At 65.1% G+C, this 17,679-nt stretch overlaps 1 protein-coding gene across 5 annotated transcripts; it reads right to left on the bottom strand.

Annotated features, from left to right (window-relative positions):
* Positions 1-54: 54 nt before the first annotated feature.
* TRAF7 (TNF receptor associated factor 7) lies at positions 55-17,413 on the bottom strand. Of its 5 annotated transcripts, none has more exons than XM_043915951.1 (21): positions 17,257-17,413; positions 9,805-9,920; positions 9,490-9,547; positions 8,044-8,135; positions 5,586-5,702; positions 5,114-5,206; positions 4,937-4,970; positions 4,281-4,464; positions 4,040-4,174; positions 3,208-3,425; positions 3,058-3,131; positions 2,853-2,901; positions 2,649-2,776; positions 2,371-2,453; positions 1,714-1,753; positions 1,476-1,592; positions 1,276-1,398; positions 1,022-1,141; positions 799-930; positions 586-705; positions 55-415 (listed from the first exon to the last, which is right to left on the bottom strand). In XM_043915951.1, exons 2-21 carry the CDS (start codon positions 9,880-9,882, stop codon positions 401-403), a joined length of 2,010 nt encoding a protein of 669 aa, XP_043771886.1. In that variant the 5' UTR covers positions 9,883-9,920; positions 17,257-17,413; the 3' UTR covers positions 55-400. The 5 variants fall into 5 exon arrangements, with proteins under 5 accessions (XP_043771886.1, XP_043771888.1, XP_043771887.1 ...); XM_043915953.1 differs by having other exon boundaries at positions 4,046-4,174; XM_043915952.1 differs by lacking the exon at positions 17,257-17,413 and adding an exon at positions 11,979-12,278.
* Positions 17,414-17,679: the final 266 nt, after the last annotated feature.

Here is a 17,679-nt window from a genome sequence, read left to right as displayed (position 1 = left end):
CACCCCGACGTGCTCAGGTGTCCCCCCTCCCCGAGGACCATCCCCACTCAGAGCCACAGTCTGTGCAACTTTTATTTCAATCAAGAAGTAATCAAATCTATATACAGTCTAAAAACAGTGTAGAAAAGGTGAGTAAAAAGGCCCACAGTCCATCTGGAGTGAGGATGGAGGTGGGCCTGGCGAGCGTCGTACCTGGCACCCAGATGGGCTGGGCACTGTCCTGGCAGTGATGGTGACAGGGCCAAGCAGAGGGAAGCTCACTGGGCACAGGGCAGGGAGGGCACTGCCTGCCTGGCTGAGTCACCACGGGGCAGGCAGAGACCCCAAGACCAGTCATGTGGCCCACCGGATTTAGGCCTAGGTCAGGCCCAGAGGAAGTCGAGACCCGGCGTGGATTCTGTTAGCAAGTCCACACCTGCAGGGGGAAGACTCCATTTCAAGTGCCACTTGAAATGGCCATGCAGCCCCAAAGCCAGCTGCCATCCGCACCTGCCCCCCACTGCCCGGGCTGCTAGCTCCCACCCGCCTCCCTCGCTCCCACTTCCCCACACAGCCCCTGTGGGCGGCCTGAGCCATGGCGCTGACCTTCACAGTGCTGTCCACGGCTCCGGAGAAGAGCCGGCCCCGGGACACGGCCAGTGCAGTCACACTGCCCTGGTGACGCAGCAGTGTCTGCGTGCAGATCATGTTGTCCATACTCCAGACCTGGGGACACAGGAGACATGAGGACCGCCCAGGCCTGGCACCCTCCCTGAGCCGCCCCGAGCCGCCCCCTCCAGTCGCTCGGCCAGCTCATACCCTGAGAGACCGGTCATAGGACGCGCTGAAGACCTTGGTCTGGTCTGGCGTCGAGATGACTGCCAGGGCGTACACGGTGCCAACATGGCCTGTCAGGGTCCGCACCTGCTCCTTAGACTCGATGTCCCACACCTGGAGGGGTGGCGCCGGCAGGTCAGAGGCACAGATGGGGGCGGACAGGGGCCCGGAGTCAGAGGCTGCCCCCCACCGCGTCCGCTCTTACGTGGATGAGGTTCTCGTAGGTGCCGCAGACAATGTGGTGATTGGTCACGGCGATGGAGTAGACGCTGCCGCCAGACGTCTGCAGAACGTGGATGCAGTCGAGGGTCCGGATGTCCCAGATCTACGGGCAAGTGTGGGCCACTTCGTCCCAGGCCAGGCCGTCCACCCAGGACCAGGGTGCATGTGAGGGCCTCCCTGTGCCGGCCCGGTGGGGGCAGGGCAGACGGAGCCAGCTCGGGGTCGGGGGGGACCCACCTTGATTGTCTGGTAGGAGCCACTGTACAGGTAGCTCTGGGCGGCCACCAGGGCTCGCACCCAGTGGTTGAGGCCGGTGAGCTCCTTCTTCAGCTTCAGCTCAGTGCCCACGATGTCCCAGACCTGTGGGAGTGGCCGTGAGTGCAGGCCGGGGGGGCACGCATCGGCATCGGGCATGCACACACCCCACCCGGCCTGACCTTGATGGCCTTCAGGGAGCCGCTGAAGAGCATGTTGTGTGACGACACCAGTGTGCACACCGGGTTGTCGTGGGCCCGGATTGTGTTCACCTTCTGTAGGTTCTGGATGTCCCATACCTGGCGGGAGACAGGAACGAAGCCTGAGGCCCTGCCGAGCCCAGGCCCCAGGGGCACAGCATGCCCAGGGTTCTCAGGCATGCGTGGGGCCTGACCCCGCCCTCCCGCGGGCCCCACTCACAATGATGGTGCAGTCGGCCGAGCCACTGTAGAGCTTGCACCTGGGGAAGCAAAGCCAGGGTGTCAGGGCATGCGAAGCCAGCATCCCTGCTGACACCGCCCTGGCCAGGCCAAGCGAGCATTGGCCACTGGGAACCAGAGGTCTGGGCCGTCGCCAGGACCACTACAGCTTCCTTGAGCCCAGCCTCGGTCTTTCCACCTCAGCGAGAGGACCTTGGACGCGCCTGCCTGGCAAGCGTCTGACAGCTGAGCTGGGAGGTAATTACCCTTGTTAGCATTGCTGGCAGTCAAGCTGTTGCTTCCTGTGCGCCAGCATCTCACACGCACACACACACTCACGCCCACAGCACACAGCCTCATGACATGCGCCAGGAGGCACAGTCTAGAAGGGGCACTCTGGGCTGAGGGGGTGGCCAGGCCCTGTTGGCCAGCAGGAGCCTGCCTCCCCTCCGGTCCCGCCTGTCCTTGGCCACCTGAGGCTCTCCGGGGTCAGGGCTCTGCTCAGGGAATGCACAGCGTCAGAGACGGAGGCCCACATACCGCCCATGACTCGGCCCTGCTCAGGGTCCCAGGAGTGGCAGACAAAGTCACTCTAGGACACATGCAGCACGGTCCACGTGGGCCTGTGCTCAGGGGACACACGTGCACCCACACTCACCCCTGGATGCAGAGGGCCAGCACAATGCCGTCATGGCCCTCCAGCGTCTTCTGGCACTTGTAGGTGGTACACGTGTCCCACACCTGCAGAGACCAGGGTCAGGGCAGATACCAGCAGGGCCAGCCCGGTGGCAGGGGTCACTACGGCACGAATGATGTGAGCATGGGGGAGCAGAGAAAGCCCTGTCCATGGGCGGGCCTGGAGCTGGCAGAGGTTGGCGTGCCATACCCAGCCCTGCTGCTCCAGGGTGCTCGGCCCCTGGGCAGGCCCCTACCCACCTTGATGGTCTTATCGGAGGAGCCGCTGAAGAGCAAGTCCCCCATGGAGTAGACGCAGAGACACCAGACGGGGCCCTGGTGGCCCACGAACGTCCCCTTGCACTTGAAGATCTGCTGCGGGTCATACGCTGCAGAGAGATGGGCGGCGTGAGGGGCCTGGGGCCCTGGGGGCTACAGGGCGGGCGATAGGGGGCCCACACTCACATCCAAGGATGCCCATGTTCAGCCGCGCGTTGATGTGGGACAGCTCGTCCTGCAGGGCCAAGAGCAGAGCAGAGCAGAGCATGGGGTGGGTGGGGCCCCAAAGGCCTTTCCTACCCCAGGCAGGGCCCCCCAGCACAGACACCTAATCCTGAGTGGCAACAGGCCTCCCAGCATCCAGCCCCGCCCTCGGCCCCTGCCCGCTCACGTTCAGCATGGACGCGTCCCTCCGGAACTCCATGAGGTCCTCACTGAGCTTGCTCTGGTTTTCGTCCAGGACGTCTGAGCGGCAGGGCAGGGGATGTCAGGGACCCAGAGGCGGGGCTGGACCCCTGCGCCCCCTGGGCCGGGCTCTCACCAAACTTGAGCTCCAAGCTCTTTTCCAGCTGGTCGATCTTCTCCGAGAGCTTGCCCAGCATGGAGCGCAGGAAGGCAATCTCCTGGTCCTTCTGGGCCAGCGCCACGTGCATCTCGTGGAAGCGGTCGTCTGTCTGCTGCAGGAACTCCTTCAGGCCCTCGAAGCGGCACGTCTCCAGGTGCGTCTCGTATGTGTCCTGGTTCCCGATGAACGTGCACCTAGCGGGACAGGACAGCTGCCCTGCCCACCTGCCCGCCCAGGTGGACCCTTCCCTCTGCCTCTCCAGCCCCAAGTCTCCCGCAAATCCCACTTCTGTGCTGGGCCACAACCCTGCGCACACCCGCTTGCCCACCACCCGTCCCGCCTCCCCCAGCAATCCAGCCACTGTGCTCCGGCCCAGAGCTCCTCCAGGGCTCCTGCCCCCCCTCACTGGCTTCCGCCCCGAAGAGCCAGCTACCACCTCCTCTGCCGGCCCCTCTGCCCTCTACTCTCAACTCCCTGCTGCTGGTCCAGCTGCTGGAAGCCCTCTCCCAGGTCTGGGCCCGGCTCGCGCCCTCGCATGCATCAGTCCCCAGCTCCCCGGGCGCCGTGTCCCCATACGCCGTGTCCCCGCGGGGCTCAGGTCTCCTCCTCAGCACCTGTACCTCAGTTTGTAATTACACAGTTGACCGTGTGGCTCCCACTAAGGCCGTCTCCCCAGTGCCCGGCACTCAGGCGGATCTCAGCCAAGGTTTGCTGAAGGAGGGACCGTGAATGCCAGCCCAGGCCCGCCGCCCTCCGCCCACCCACCCCCGCCCGGGGCAGCCCCTTGCACCCACCCCCGCCCACTCACCCGTACTTGGAGTGGGGACACTTGATGTGCTCGCACTCCTTGAGGTGGGCCTCCAGGTTCATCTTGAGGAGGGGCGGGCAGCTGGGGTTGTTGGGGCAGCGCACGGGCCTGTAGTCACAGCTGCCCTCGTGGTCCCTGGAGGGGCGGCCGGGCGGCACGGCGCGGGGGCTGAGTCCCCAGAGGCCCCGGCTCCCAGGGGCCCCGGGGGGGGCGAGGACCGGGGGCAGAAGGGGGCCCTTACTTTCGAGCGCTGAGCTTGATGGTGAAGGGGCACCCTCGGGGGTCCACCTCGAAGACGGAGGGCTTCCCGCCCCCCACCGCCCGACAGCCGTGCCTGCAGTGGATGAAGAGCTCGCCGATCTGCTCGGCCACCGCGATGTTGTTCACCACCACCGTCAGCTTGGCGTTGTCCACGGGGCACTTCTCTGGCGGGGAGGACACACTGACCGCATGGCCCGCCCAGCCAGCCCCGCCCCGGGCCTGGAGCCTGCTCCCCTTCAGGCTGGGCTGAGCCTCCACCGGGGGCCTCATCCCCTCATCTGCCTTCCCCCTCTGGGGCTTCCAGGACAGGAAGGGACGAGCACTGGGTGAGCGGGCCTCTCCGTGGCCCCGGGAGTCTGGGGTAGTGGCGGGGGGCTGGGGACAGAGTGTGGAGCAGGCCGGAGGCCAAGCCCGAGCCGGCAAGGCCGGCAGCCCTGACAGCGGGTGCTGCACCCAGGGGTCTCGTCCATGCCCGCCACCGAGGGCGCCGAGCCTGGCCTGAGTGCTGGCCAAGGAACTGCCACTGAAGGAGGACTAGGGGCCTCCACCAGTGCTGGGCCCCGGGTGGACCTCCCCAGAGGGACCTCCCCGCCGCTGGGGACCCGGGTGGCCGGGCCTGGGCTGAGAGGGTCCTACCTGACTTCAAGGCGCATCTTCGGCAGAAGGTGTGCTGTGGGGACAATGGGCAGGTGGGGTCACGGCCACAGTGAGGCCCACCCCTCGCCCACTGCAGAGGGCAAGTGCCGGGCAGCCAGACTGGGCGCCCCACGGTTTGGGGCTCACGAAGCGCACAGGCCAGGGAGGGCAGCTCACCCCACACGTGGTGATCACAGGGTCCTTGAACACGCTGCAGCAGAGCTGGCAGCACAGCTTCACCGAGGGCTGCTCGGCGAACACCAGTGGCTCCTGGAAGCAGGGCGGGATGAAGGGGCGCCGGGGCGGCAGGCATCCAGCTCCCCCTCCCCTGGGCTGGGCTGTGTCCTGAGGGGAGCCCGCTGAGGCCTAGGACTCGAGGGGACTTGTGCGCGGAGAAGCCCTCCAGTTGTGCCCTCCCTCTCCCTGGGACTCAGACTAGAAGGGGCCCTGGGTGGGCTCCACCTTTCCTTCTGAAAGCTGGTTCCTGGGTAGCCCCTGGGACGGGGAGTGAGAACGTGCCTGGCGGACCCGGCCTAGGCCCCCGAGTCCCCGATGTGGACCTGTATGGACAGGGGGCCCCTACCGGGGCCAGAAGGGAAGGGGCCCCAACCGCCCGGCACAGGGAGGGCTTCCCGCCAGCCACACCTACCGGTTCCTCCTCCTCCTCCGGCAGCGAGAACGTGGAACGGAGGGACATGCTAGACTCGGAGTGCAGGGAGCGCACAGAGATGGCCGAGTCGGAGCGGCGAGGCGTGCTGATGGGCGGCTGTGGGCAGCGGGGCGGCCGTCAGCCGGCGGGAGGGCCGGGTCGGGACCCCCGGCCCAGCGGGCGCCCACCCAGTCCCCAGTGTGCCGAGTGCGCGAAGCCGGCCCCGCGGTCCTGGCCCTGCAGTTGGGACGCCCGCTCACGTCTGCCAACTTTCTTTGTGTAAATGGAGAGACTTCCTGCTATTCAATTCTACGAGGACACGCTCGGCCTGCTTCCTGCTTCCCGTGAGGGAATGTGGGCCACAGAGGGGGCACCTCCACCAGCCAATCCCAGGGAGGGGGTGGCCACGGCCCCCAGACTGCCGGAGGGAGGGGCTGAAAGGCTGGCTGCGGGAGGCTGCGGGGCTCCAGGGGCCCACGGGCCATCCTGCCCGGGGACAGTAGGCCAGGCCAGGAAGGCTCCCAGGGGAGGGTGGACACCCCACCAAACCCTAGGCCAGCTTCTGAGAATAGGTGGGAGGGCCACAGGTGCTGGCCTCTGCCTGAGCCCCCAGAGACAGAGTGGGGGTACGCCAGAACGATGGGCACTGTCCCTTCCTTCCCTCGGGGCCCAGAATCCTCCAGGAGAGATCCTACGAGAGCAATTGGTCCAGTCACTCCCATGCTCCTCTCTCAGCCTTCCAGAAGCCTCATTCAAGAGCCATTAACCGCCTGCCTCCACGCCCAGCCCGCCGGCCCCTCTGGGCCCAGCCCCCTAGGCCCAGCTGCCTCCTTCTGAGCTGTGGGGGGGTGCACGGACTATTGGAAGGGTCCCCTCCCCACCAGCCCGAGGCACGGGACCCCTGCAGGCCCAGGGAGGCTGGCCAGGTAGTGCCAGGGCCCGGCTTCCCGGCGTGCGTGCGGGCTTCCATGTACCCAGCGTGACTGCGGACGGGCACCTCCTTTGCCAGGGCAGTGCCCGGCAGCCCGAGCGGCACGTTTGCATGGAAACGCCACATGAGGAGCGAGTGGGGAAAGTCAGAGGAAGTGAGTCAAACCACCCCCGGGGCAGCGATGGAGACCACAAGGTGAGAGCAGGTCCAGGCGGGAGCGGGGCCAAGTGCGCGGGCTGGCCAGGCTGTCTCCCCCGGCTGCCTGCCCCCTGCAGGGACCCCACTCCGCCTGAGTGCAGGGGCAGCTACAGGCCTGGGCTGGGCGCAGGGCCGCTGGCCCCAAACCACAGGGCCTGGGAAGGCCGGGCTCCTCAGGGCAAGCAGGGGGCAGCCTGGGGGGCCCAACAGCCAAAGACTTGATGTCCAGGTGGCAGCGGCTCTGGACCCTCACAGCACGTGCCCACATCCCGAGCCACCAAAACCCAAGGATTCCAGACACCACAGGCACAGGGAGGCCATTGTCCTCAAGGCCCAGCCGGGCAGGCGGGCCTACTGCTTCCTGCCTTGCTCCATGAACACGTCATAGGCCCCAGACACGTGACAGGCCCCGGACACGTCACAGGCGCCGGACACGTCATGGGCCCCGGGCACAGAGGCAGGCAGAGCCCAAGGGAGGGGGCCCGTGCTTGGGGAGGGCCTAGTGCCGTTCTGGGCACATAAGTGTGTTTTTTGAATAATTAGAAATACTTCTTTTTCTCCCTATTAAACAGAAAACAAGAGCTGGCCACCGAGGAGAAACCTTCGGTGCTGGGGGACTATCAGGGCTGGAGAGCCAGCCAGAGGGAGGTCCAAGGGAAAGCAGGGGCAGCCCAGAGAGGTGGGTGAGGGTAAGGGCCCGAGGGTGACTGTGCCCCAGGCCTGCCACCCGGGCCCGCCTTCGCTCCCCCCTGCAACCCCAGAGCCTAGCAAGGGGCCAGTGGGCAGACTGACAGGGAATGAATGGCCACTGTGACCCTGGCCCCACTGCCTGGGCACTGACAGCCAGCTCCAACTCTGCCCCAAACCCCTAAATCGGTAACCCCCGCCTGAGCCTGCCCACATTTCCCTGCCTGCTGGCTCCTGTCTCTGGTCAGGACCCCCAGGCTCAGGGCCCCTACCTCCACCCGGCAACCCACACACACAGCCTCCACTCGGTAGGAAAGAAAGCTTCAGACCTGGTCACCCTCCTGAATGAACCTTCCGTGGCTCCCACCACCCCCACAAGAGGGAGTCAAACATCCAGACCTGCGGGCGCCGCAACCCTCAGCCCGGCTGCACCTCGCCCGCCGCCCCTCTGGAAACCTCAGGGTGTCACTGTGCTGGGCCCCTGCCTCACCACTCTCTCCACCCTCACCCCAGAGCTCGGGGTGCTCCCCGCAGCTGAGCCTCCACCTTCAGCTCCTCCTGGGCCCCGGGCCCCTGGGAGGAGGGGCCTGGATTGAGAGAGGCCCGCTCCCGAGGGCAGAGAGGAGTGCGGCGCAGACCCACCATGCTGTCCTCCTCGTCCCGCGGGGAGTAGGCCAGGGAGCTGGAGGAGGAGGGCGTCCTGCGATGCTGTTTGTACGTGCTGGTCCCATCGGCTGCAAAGAGAAAGGGCCACGGTGGGCCGTGCGGGGAGGCCAGACCGCCGGGGTGGGCCGCGGACACCTTTGCACGTGGGCCAGGAGGGGCCGGCCTGGACAGCCCCAGCACTGAGCCTAGAAGCCCCCCGCCCCCGCCCTGCCACCCCCAGGCAGAGAGGTCCGCAGCCCCTCAGCTGGTACCGCAGCCTGGTGGTCCGGGCCCCTCTCCGCCCACCTCCTCCTGCCTGTCACTCCGGCTGCTCAGAGAAGGCACTGGTCAGGGGTCCACGTGGGAACAGGAGTTCCCCTCTGAGTCACTGAAGGCAGCAGCAGGGGGCACACAGTGGCCCCCACTGGTCTAGGGCCCAACCGGGCCCAGACGTCACCACACCAGCCCCAAAGGCATGGGTGCATGATCCAGGCTTCAGTGGGCTGCCCTGTGAGTGGCCCTGGGTCCCTGCGTGGTAGGGGGCCTCCCGGGGCAGCTGGTCAGGCCTGGTCGCTGGCTCTGCCCTGCCCTGACACTGAGGGGGTGCTGGGTGGGACAGGCCCCCTCGCCCTCTGCCCAGGAGCTCTCGTCTGCCAGGGCAGCGTGCCACGCAGCTTCTAAAGGCAGATGAGAAATCAGGGACCCGAGAGTTGCGGGTAGGGGAGATGCATATTTGCTTTTCCCTCAGGAACATCTGAGGAAAAAAAGAGAGCTCTTTCAGAGCCCCTGGGGGGTCACTTGGCAGGAGAAAGGAGCCTGGGTGAGCAGAGGTGCACGGCAGGCTGGGGGCCCCGCCACCAAGTGTATCCAGAGAAAACCCCGGAGAAGCAGCTGAAACACTAATTAGCAGCTGGTGCACTCTGAGGTGGGGCTTCCCACTGGCTCAGTGGTAAAGAACTGCCTGCAACGCAGGAGCCACAGCAAACATGGGTTCAATCCCTGGGTGGGGAAGACCCCCTGGAGGAGGGCACGGCAACCCACTCCAGTGTTATTGCCTGGAGAATCCCAAGGACAGAGGAGCCTGGCGGGCTACAGTCCAGGGGGTCACGGAGTCGGACACGGCAGTCCTGCCCGGAGGGACCATGTGCCGTCTCCAGGGAGGAGGCTGTGCCTTCGTGTGCTAGTTCCTCCCCAAGGGACCGGACTCCAGGAAGGACCCCAGGAGTCTCTCCTGCCACCTGAGCCCGGCCTGTCCCTGAGCCTGACTCTAAGAGCCTGGGGTGGGATGAGTCGGGGTCACTTGATCAGGGACAGGGTGTGAAGTGGTGCCCACCCGGAGAGGCGGCAGGCAGGCTCCGCGAGGAGGTGCAGGGGGGCCTGGGGGCAGGCAGCGGGATGGTGGACTGCCTCTGCGGCCCAGGCTGGCCTGGGCTCCAGGCTCACCTTTCGTGATGGTGGTGACAGCCGAAAAGGCGGGCCCGAAGGTGGTTTCCATCCTGGTCTGGAGAGAGAACGAATGTGACTCGGCTCTGACCCCGCGGAGGATGTGGACACACACGTGGATGTGGGCTGACACTATCCCACTAAGGAGCCCGCATGCACGCACACTCGCAGACACACCAACCACACACACGGCCCAGCCCACCCGAGGGACCTCCAGGGACGGACTGCGTGTTCCAGAAAGCCCCCCGGGGCCCTGGGCGGCGGGGTGGGCACAGGGCGTGCCCAGAGGCGACCCTCCCCAGCGGTGTCCCTCACCCCGGCGGTGTCTGGGGTGGGAAGGTTGCTCGGCCCCCCGGAGAAGCGGTTGTAGCGGGCGCCCTTGCCCGAGCTCATGCTCTAGAGCGGCATCCAGGCTCCTCGGGCGGCGTCCCCTGCAGGCAGAGCACAAACATGGGGCTCCAGGCTGCGGCCCAGGCCCTGCTGGTTGGCGAGGCTGCTCCGCCCGGGGGGGCGGGCCTGCTCTGGAAGGCCTGGCTCCACCACCAATTGCAACAAGCGTAGGTTCCTGCGGTCCAAGCCCCCTCCCCTCCCGCCTGTGCCAGGTGTGGACAGGCAGGAGGGAAGGAGGAGGCCCGGGATGGGGGCCAGGAGCTGGTGCTCAGTTCCACCTTGCTCCAAGGCTTAGCCCTTGGGAAAAGCCCACCAGCTCTGCCCCCTGCCCCCCCAACTCCTGCTCTGCTGTTCCCCGGGGTCCAAGGTCCAAATGCCCCTGGGGCCAAGGCTGGGCCAGCCTCAGGCCGTTTCCTGCCAGGGTAGGTGTGGTCAGGCACCAGTTTCCAGGATGGCAGGATGCTGGCCACACACCAGGGGACCTGTGGGTGGCATCCCACCCCTCACCAGCCGCACCACACACAGAAAGCCCCTTCAGGCAGGAGAGGAGCGCAGAGCTCAGACTCCTGACGGTGTGCAGTCGCCCGCCCCAGGAACAGAGCATGGTCTTGCTTGCCCCGCAGGGTGAGTCAGTCTCAAGGGCTGGGGTAAGCAGGTAGTAGGGAGATAGGGCTGTGGGCATCACCCCTGGTTTCTGGGGACTCCCACCCGATAAGAGAGGAGCTAGGGTGGGCCCAGGGAGAGCTAGCCAGGCCTGGGTGTAAGGAGACCCTGTCAGCCGCCCACAGAGGACGGGCCCTCCCGGAAGGCAGCTTCACTCCCAAGATAGTACCCACCCTGAGGGGGCCATCTGATGCAAACAGCTGACTCATTGGACAAGACCCTGACGCTGGGAAAGATTGAAGGCAGGAGGAGAAGGGGCCAACAGAGGATGAGATGGTTGGATGGCATCATGGACTCCATGGACATGAGTTTGAGTAAGCTCTGGGAGTCGGTGATGGACAGGAAGGCCTGGCGTGCTGCAGTCCATGGAGTCACAAAGAGTCAGACACGACTGAGTGACTGAACTGAACTGAAGTGGCCCTATCAGCAGACCCCCCCGCCACGCCCCCGCGCCAGAGCGGTGTGCCTGACGTCAGGACCTGCCGAGTCTGCAGCCCGGAGCACCGTGTCCCGCCATGGCAGTTGGCTGTGTTGAGAGCCCTGCACGGGGAGGGAGGCCACACGCCCAGGCCCTGTCACCAGGCCCGCGTGAGCTCTCCACCTCAGGAGACCTCCAGCAGCCTCCCCTGGACACGTGCCACGGGCTCATCACCCAGCACCTGGCCCAGCCATCAGACCAGCATCAGGAACGGCTGTCCCCGTGCTGCGGGGCAGGCAGGGGCCCACCCAGTGGTCTGGGAGTCCTACAGGACCCCAAGGCTCCAGGGGGAAGGACAACCCAGGCCCCCACAAGAAGGCGGGAGATGCTCTATGCCCCGCCATGTGAGTCCAGCAGACAGCAAGGCACAGTCCAGTTGGTTCTGGCACTTTCCATGCCAGGCCCTCCTGACCTGGCCCATCCAGCGACAACCACGCCCCCAACAACAGCCAAGCTGTGTGCCCTGGGGCCCACCCGGCAGGACAGCAGGGAGGGGCTGGCTCTAAAGCTCTCCTCACTTCTCCCCAGCTGCACCCCTCCAAAGACCACCTCTCACCACCAGCCCAAGTTTTGAGACTCAGGCTTCAACAAGGGTGGCTCTCGGCCCCCACAGGTGGCATTGCCACGAGGACCCTCGCCCGCCTGCAGGGCTCTGAGTGCCCGAGGGGATCCCCAGAGCTTGGCCAAAGCCTGGCCTCCTGCCGGCTGCTGGTCCTGCTGTGACTCAAAGGGCTTGCCTCCCCCACTCTGTGGCTTGTTCTCTAGTGGGTAACAGGGTCTCCTGTGGGTCTCCCTGTTAAGTAGGAAGTCCTGGGGGCTGCCCTGCTAGGAGTAAGGCCACTGGGCTGTGGCTGCGTGAGGCCCAGCCAGCTCCAGCACTCAACCCATCGGTGCGAAGTGCTCCGCCCCTTTGGGGAAACCCGCGGCTGGCTCTGGGTGGCCGCCGGCTGACACTGACCTGGATTTTACAATCATCTGCTCCCTCCGCTGCAAGCTCCCCGGGGCCACGAGGCCAGCTGCTGGCTGCAGAGAGTGGCGCCCACGGACCGGGCGGCCATGACCCTGGCAGGCGCTCCCCCCGGGCGGCAGCCAGCCTGCCCGCCGCCCGCCCCACCCTCCCCGCCCGGGGGTGCCGGTTGCCTGAGCGCCTGTTGCAGCGGCGGTCTGGCTGTCCCGCTCTGAAGTGAAGTAAACAGAAAGGCACGCAGGACTGCAGGACTCGCAGGCAACATGCAAATCAGCCGGAAAGTCCCCAGGCAGCCAATAGGGTCAGGCGGGGCGACGACACAGGACCCGGCAGGGGACTGGCCCGGGAAAGAGCCGGGCTGAGAGAGGGAAGGACGGAGGGAATCACTTCCCGGTTCACAGGGTTCAGTGCACCGCCCCAGCCCTGGATGGTGGGGGACCGTGGTCGTCCCGCCCACCCGCCGCCCTGGATGGTGGGGGGGGGGGCCTTGGTCGCCCTGCCCACCCGTGCACCCCGGATGGTGGGGGGATCCTGTCCACCTGGTCCACCCATGCGCCCTGGATGGTGGGAGGACCCTGTCGGTTCAGTCCACCCTGGATGGTGGGAGGACCTTTCCGCCCCACTCACTCTTGTGCCCTGGAAGGGGTGCGGGGGTGGGGTGCGGGAGGGAGGGGACTGCCGCCCCGCCCACCCGGAACGCTGAGATTGCATCCAGAGCTCCTAGGAATTGAGCAAGATGCCCCCGGCCCGCCCTCAGACTGGCCCCCCAGGGGCTGCATTTCGCCCTCAGACTGGCCCCCCAGGGGCTGCATTTCGTAACAACAGTCCTCCACGGTATCCTCTTCCTGGAGGCCAAAACCCCAGTAACGCAGGAGCACAGCTCAGCACTCTGGGGGCTGGGGCTCCACGGAGGCGGCCCGGGGGTGTGCCCGGGCCCTGGGGGAGGAGGCCCCTTCCCCACCCACAGTCAGCCTGAGGCGCGAAGGCAGGCAGGAAGTTGTCAACAGAGAGTGAGAATCCTCACCCACGCCAGAACCTGGCCCCTGGTAAACTGGGAAAAGCTGTGGGCTGGCAGACCGGGGAGACCCGAGTCGGGGAGGGCCAGAAAGCGCTCCCTTCATCCTTCCTCCCTCCCGGCGGAAGCGCCTCAGCACAGTCTGGGGGCTGGATTCGGAGATCCTATCCCTGAGAAAGGCCCCAGTCCTGATGGAAACGGGGTGTCCACCTGGGGTGAGGCTGGAGGACCACGGGGACCAAGAACAGCCCCTCCCCTGCCTTGCCTGGGCCAGGGTCAAGGCCCAGGGTCCCTGTCCACCCACACCCACCTGTATCTAAGGGTCTCCTGGGGCCCGGGGTGCACTCACTGCCCAGTGAGGAACTAGAAATTCGCCCCAAATGCCCCAGCGCCTGAACTCCATCCACCCTGCTTCGGGAACGCCCCCCACCCACTCCTCTGATCAGCCCCCACGGGGGAAGCCCAAAGGGATCTGCTGGGCAGCCTCTTCAGGAGTGTGAGACATGACACCCCTTCCCCTCGGGCAGCACCCAGAGGGCTGTAGGGGCAGCCATGGTCGCGGGGTGGCCAGACGAGACCGAGATCTGCCTCGAGACAACTGCTCCAACAGCCCAGGCAGCGGGTGTGGTGGGGTGTCCCAAACAGCACGTCCTGAGCCAGCAGGGGGTGGACTGGCCTCTAGACGCCATCAAGCCACACACTGGATGCTGTCTGCCCCAGGGAGGGGCATGGGTGGCCCCACAGAGCTGTGTGCAGCCTTGGCCTCACCTGCAGACCACAAAGCCCCGGGGAAGCCCTGCCCCAGGGCCCCCTGGCCCAAGCCCAGGCCAGGCTGCCAAGTCCTATAGAGACAGGCCTGGTTGCCATAGCAAAGCTACACACACTTCCTGTCACTGTTCCCTGAATCTCCTTAATACGCCTTTTCCATCCCAGACAGTCAGGCTGTGACTGTCAGGGGTCCCCTCGGACCCCAGCGCGCCCTGGTCTGGGGCCTGCCCGGCCACCTTCCCTCCCAGAGCTCAGCCCAGGCCTTTGCCCTCTCTTCTCCATCCTGCCCCTGGCACCCACAGCCCAGACTCCACGGATTTTTCAGAGCTGCCCGAGACACGTGCTGTGGCCTGCCCTCCCCAGGGCTCTGCCCCCTTGCCCCCTCCACCCAGCCTCCTGGCCTTTCCTGTCCAGGGGCAGCCTCTCCAGCCTGCCCAGCCCCTCCTGCACCACAGCCCAGCCTTAACCTCCACTTGGCAATGGAAATGCCTTCCCCTCCCCACCCGCCCTGGGGGCCAGCCTCATCCCCCCCTCAAATCTTTTCTTCCCCATATCTGAGGACAATGTATGAGGTCAGGGACTGGCCCAGCCTGGGGGACATCCAGAGGGCTTCCTGGAGGAAGGGGCTGGCCAGATCCAACGCAGGGAGAGAATGTGCTGGAAAGAGGTGGCATTCATCCTCCTCTCTCAGTGTCCAGCTGCAGGGCCGCTTTTTCCTGCCCACACCCTCCCTCCACCTCAGGGCCCAGCCAAGCCCCAGTGGCTGTCCTAAATCAGGGGGCCTAAACTCGTGGAGACAGGCCCAGGGCCTCGACCTAAGAGCCAAGTGGCTGGCAGTCCCTGGGCCCGTGTGCACCTCCAGGCTCCCCTGGCCATTGTCTCATTGCTCCCCGTGTGGCTCCTGTCTCCTCGGTTTCTTCCTTCTTGCTTCCCAGTGGAAGTCGGGGAGGGCATGCAGTCTCTGGGAAGATCTGGGTCTGGAGGTGAGCAGCCCACGCCCCTCAGCCCTCGGGCACACCCCTCCAGTCCTGGTTTCTGCTGGGCTGCTCCTTCCTGCTCCCGGGGGTTCCTGGGAACGTCCATCTCCCAAAAGACTTCCAGATAGCCCACTTCCTCCTGCCCAGGCAGCTGAGGGTCAGGTGTGCACAGTGACGTCAGTACCAGCCCCCATCTGACTCGACGCTGCTCTGGGGAGCAACCATCTCTTCTGACTCAGAGCTAGCACACGGGGACACTGAGGACATCAGCTGAGAGGGATTGGTGGGTCCGTCTTCATGGGTCCCCCCGCATGAGCCAGCCAGAGGCCTGAAATGCTGGGTGCCCACCCGCGAGTGCCAGGATCCGAGAGACCTGAGCTCAAACCCCACCTCTGCCACTTGGCAAGTGTACAACTTCAGGCAAGTTGTGTGCCTGCCTGGTCCTCAGGTTTCTTCACCCATTAAATGGACTGGATGTACCCAAGTCTGGAAGGAACTATGAGAGATGCCATGTGAGTTAGCAATGAAGGCTCCACCGACATCAGCTCCTTCTTGAGAACTGACAATGGAAGCTGCAACGTCACCGCAGGCACAGACAGCCAGCAAGAGGTCAGGGCCGAGGCTGACCAAAGTCCTGTTCCTTCTGCTTCCTCTGTGGTGGCCAGTGAACCAAGGGGCCCCACCTTGCAGGTAAACCAGCCCCTCCCCGAGTCACCAAGAGGCTGGATCATCACGTCTGGGCAGCCAAAGCCTCCAAAGTGGCTCAGGCCCTTCAGCCAAATCCTCCTCCATTTCCCAAACTGCCCATTCCTTTGTCCAGCCAACTGGCCAAGGTTCACACCCGAGTCTGAAGAAGCCAGGAGCCTGCAGAGCGGGGGCGGAGAGGAGGCAGAGGGTTGGAAGTACCACTGAGCTGCTCAACCTGCCAAAGGCACTTTTCTGGGGGTTCCTGCCACCCCCTTAGGCAATACTGAAGACCGTAATCTTTTCCATTTGTTTCCAGAGAGATCATGACACAGGATCATAGTGGAGTCACTCCACAGAGAACCTCAACTCGAGCCCCTCCTTCCTGGCTGGGCTCTTATCAGCCAGGTAGCCCATGTCCCAGCTCTTCCTGCTTCGAGGGAGGAGGGTCTGGATGCAGGCACCTTGAGACACAGGGACTAGTTTCCAAGGAGAAGCTTGGATGCCCAGAGCAATGCAAGGGGGGATTTATGACAGAGAGGAGAAGAGGTGTGGGAAGGGAGAGACCCAAAGAAAAGAAATGTGGAAGAGAGATGCCACATGCTTGCCAAAGGCCAGGGGTGGGCAGCCCCAGGAGAGGGGGCCCGTGTGTACATGAGGAGAGGTCCGAGGGAGGGGAGGAGGGGAAACTGATGAGCAGCACAAAGCTCTAAGCAAGGACATAGCACAGCGGGGTGGAAACCCTCCCCGCTGCAAGAACAGGGTACGATCCAGCAGGACCCCAGACTCAGCCCCAGCTGACCATCCTGACCTGGCTCAAGACAACCTGGCCCAGGCAGCCAGACCCAAGTGAGGATTAGAAGAGGAACCCACCCCTGCCCCCCACACACAATCCAGCCTCCTCACGCTCTCCTTCCCCAGTGAAGCCAGCAGTCCATCCTCCGCACACAACCAGAGGCACTTGGCTAGACAGACCTGACGCCGGCTCTCTGTGCTCAAATTCCCCAACAGCCTCCCTTGTGAGCACCACGCAGCCTCCATCCTGCACTCTGGCCTGGCCTTACCACTTCACCTCTCACCCCATCGCCAGAACCCGCTGGCGTCCTCTGAGCTTTCTCATCCTGGGCCTTTGCAGTCCTTCTTCCTCTGCCCAATATGCTTTTCCAGCAACTTCCCTCCAGGACAGGCTGCTTGCAGATGCCCCTCCTCAAGCCCTTCAGGAGCCCCCAGTACTGTCTCTTTCTCAATGCCCTGCTTCTTTCTGTTTTTCATAGCACCTGTCACAGATCCTCATGACTGTGTCTGTGTATTGTGGGGGGATTTCCCCCCCCCCATCACCGGTTCTGAAAAGGGGGGACGCTTGGAAATGGCTGGAGACATTTTTGGTTGTCACATCGGGGGCGAGGGAGGCTACTGGTATCTGGCGGGTGGAGCCCAGGGATAGTGATCAACACGCTACAAGGCACAGCGGGCAGTGACGATGGGCATGAAGTGCCAAGAGGGGCGAGGCTGAGAAACCCTCCTCGAGAAGAGCACAGGAGAACTGGGGTCTCGCTCTCCGCAGTCTCCCCGCGCCTGTGACAGTGCTGGGCACCCGGCGGCGAACCGTAAACGGAGGAAGAAAGAGCGAATAAAGAGAACGGAGGAGAGGAGCGAGCGACGGCCCAGCTGACAGACAAACGCACGGATGAGGGAAAAGCCGGCGCGCCTGAGCCCCGCCCCCCAGGCCCGAACCCTTCCCGGGGCCCCAAACACCCGGCCTCTTGCTCCACCGCGCGGACCGAAGGCGCGAGCCCCGGCCCCGGCACGCCGCGCGAACACTCACCCGCCCGTGGCCGCTCGAGAACGGGAGCGCCACCCTCTCGCTTCATCGTGCCCCCTCGGCCGCGGGCCGGGGAAGGGACTGTCCGCTCGTGCCGGAAGCGCGCCGGCGCGGTGCCCGCCGGAAATTGTAGTTCCCCGGCTCTCGCGGCCCCAGGCGGCTGCCTTCCCCTCGGCTCTTCAGGAACTACGACTTCCGGTGGCTCCGGCGTCGCAGGGATGGATTGGTGGCTTCGGGATCACTCTATGTTGCAGTTCGGGCTCTGATTGGCTGGGTATATCCGTCAGTCACAGCTAGGTTCAATGGCCTCTGCAAAAGGGTGGGGCTTAAGGGTGCTGCTCCGCTCCCGAAAGCGATGCCAGGGCTCGGTTGGTGAAGACAGGAAGAGTAGAAAGAAGAGCGTATCAGCATTGACGGGGGCGGATA

The sequence above is a fragment of the Cervus elaphus genome, chromosome 10 (assembly GCF_910594005.1).
Source record: "Cervus elaphus chromosome 10, mCerEla1.1, whole genome shotgun sequence".
Lineage (NCBI taxonomy): Eukaryota > Metazoa > Chordata > Mammalia > Artiodactyla > Cervidae > Cervus > Cervus elaphus.
The sequence above is the reverse complement of the archived record's forward strand: the minus strand, read 5'-3'. Positions and strand labels throughout refer to the sequence as shown.

What these genes read in the sequence shown, in the direction of transcription:
- TRAF7 (XM_043915951.1), bottom strand. Translation starts at nt 9,882, where the DNA reads ATGAGCTCGGGCAAGGGCGCCCGCTACAACCGCTTCTCCGGGGGGCCG. An exon ending in CTGTGATCACCACGTGTGGG is followed by an intron (nt 4,971 to 5,113) that starts GTGAGCTGCCCT and finishes TTGTCCCCACAG; the next exon opens with CACACCTTCTGCCGAAGATG. An exon ending in CCTACGAGAACCTCATCCAC is followed by an intron (nt 931 to 1,021) that starts GTAAGAGCGGAC and finishes CCACCCCTCCAG; the next exon opens with GTGTGGGACATCGAGTCTAA.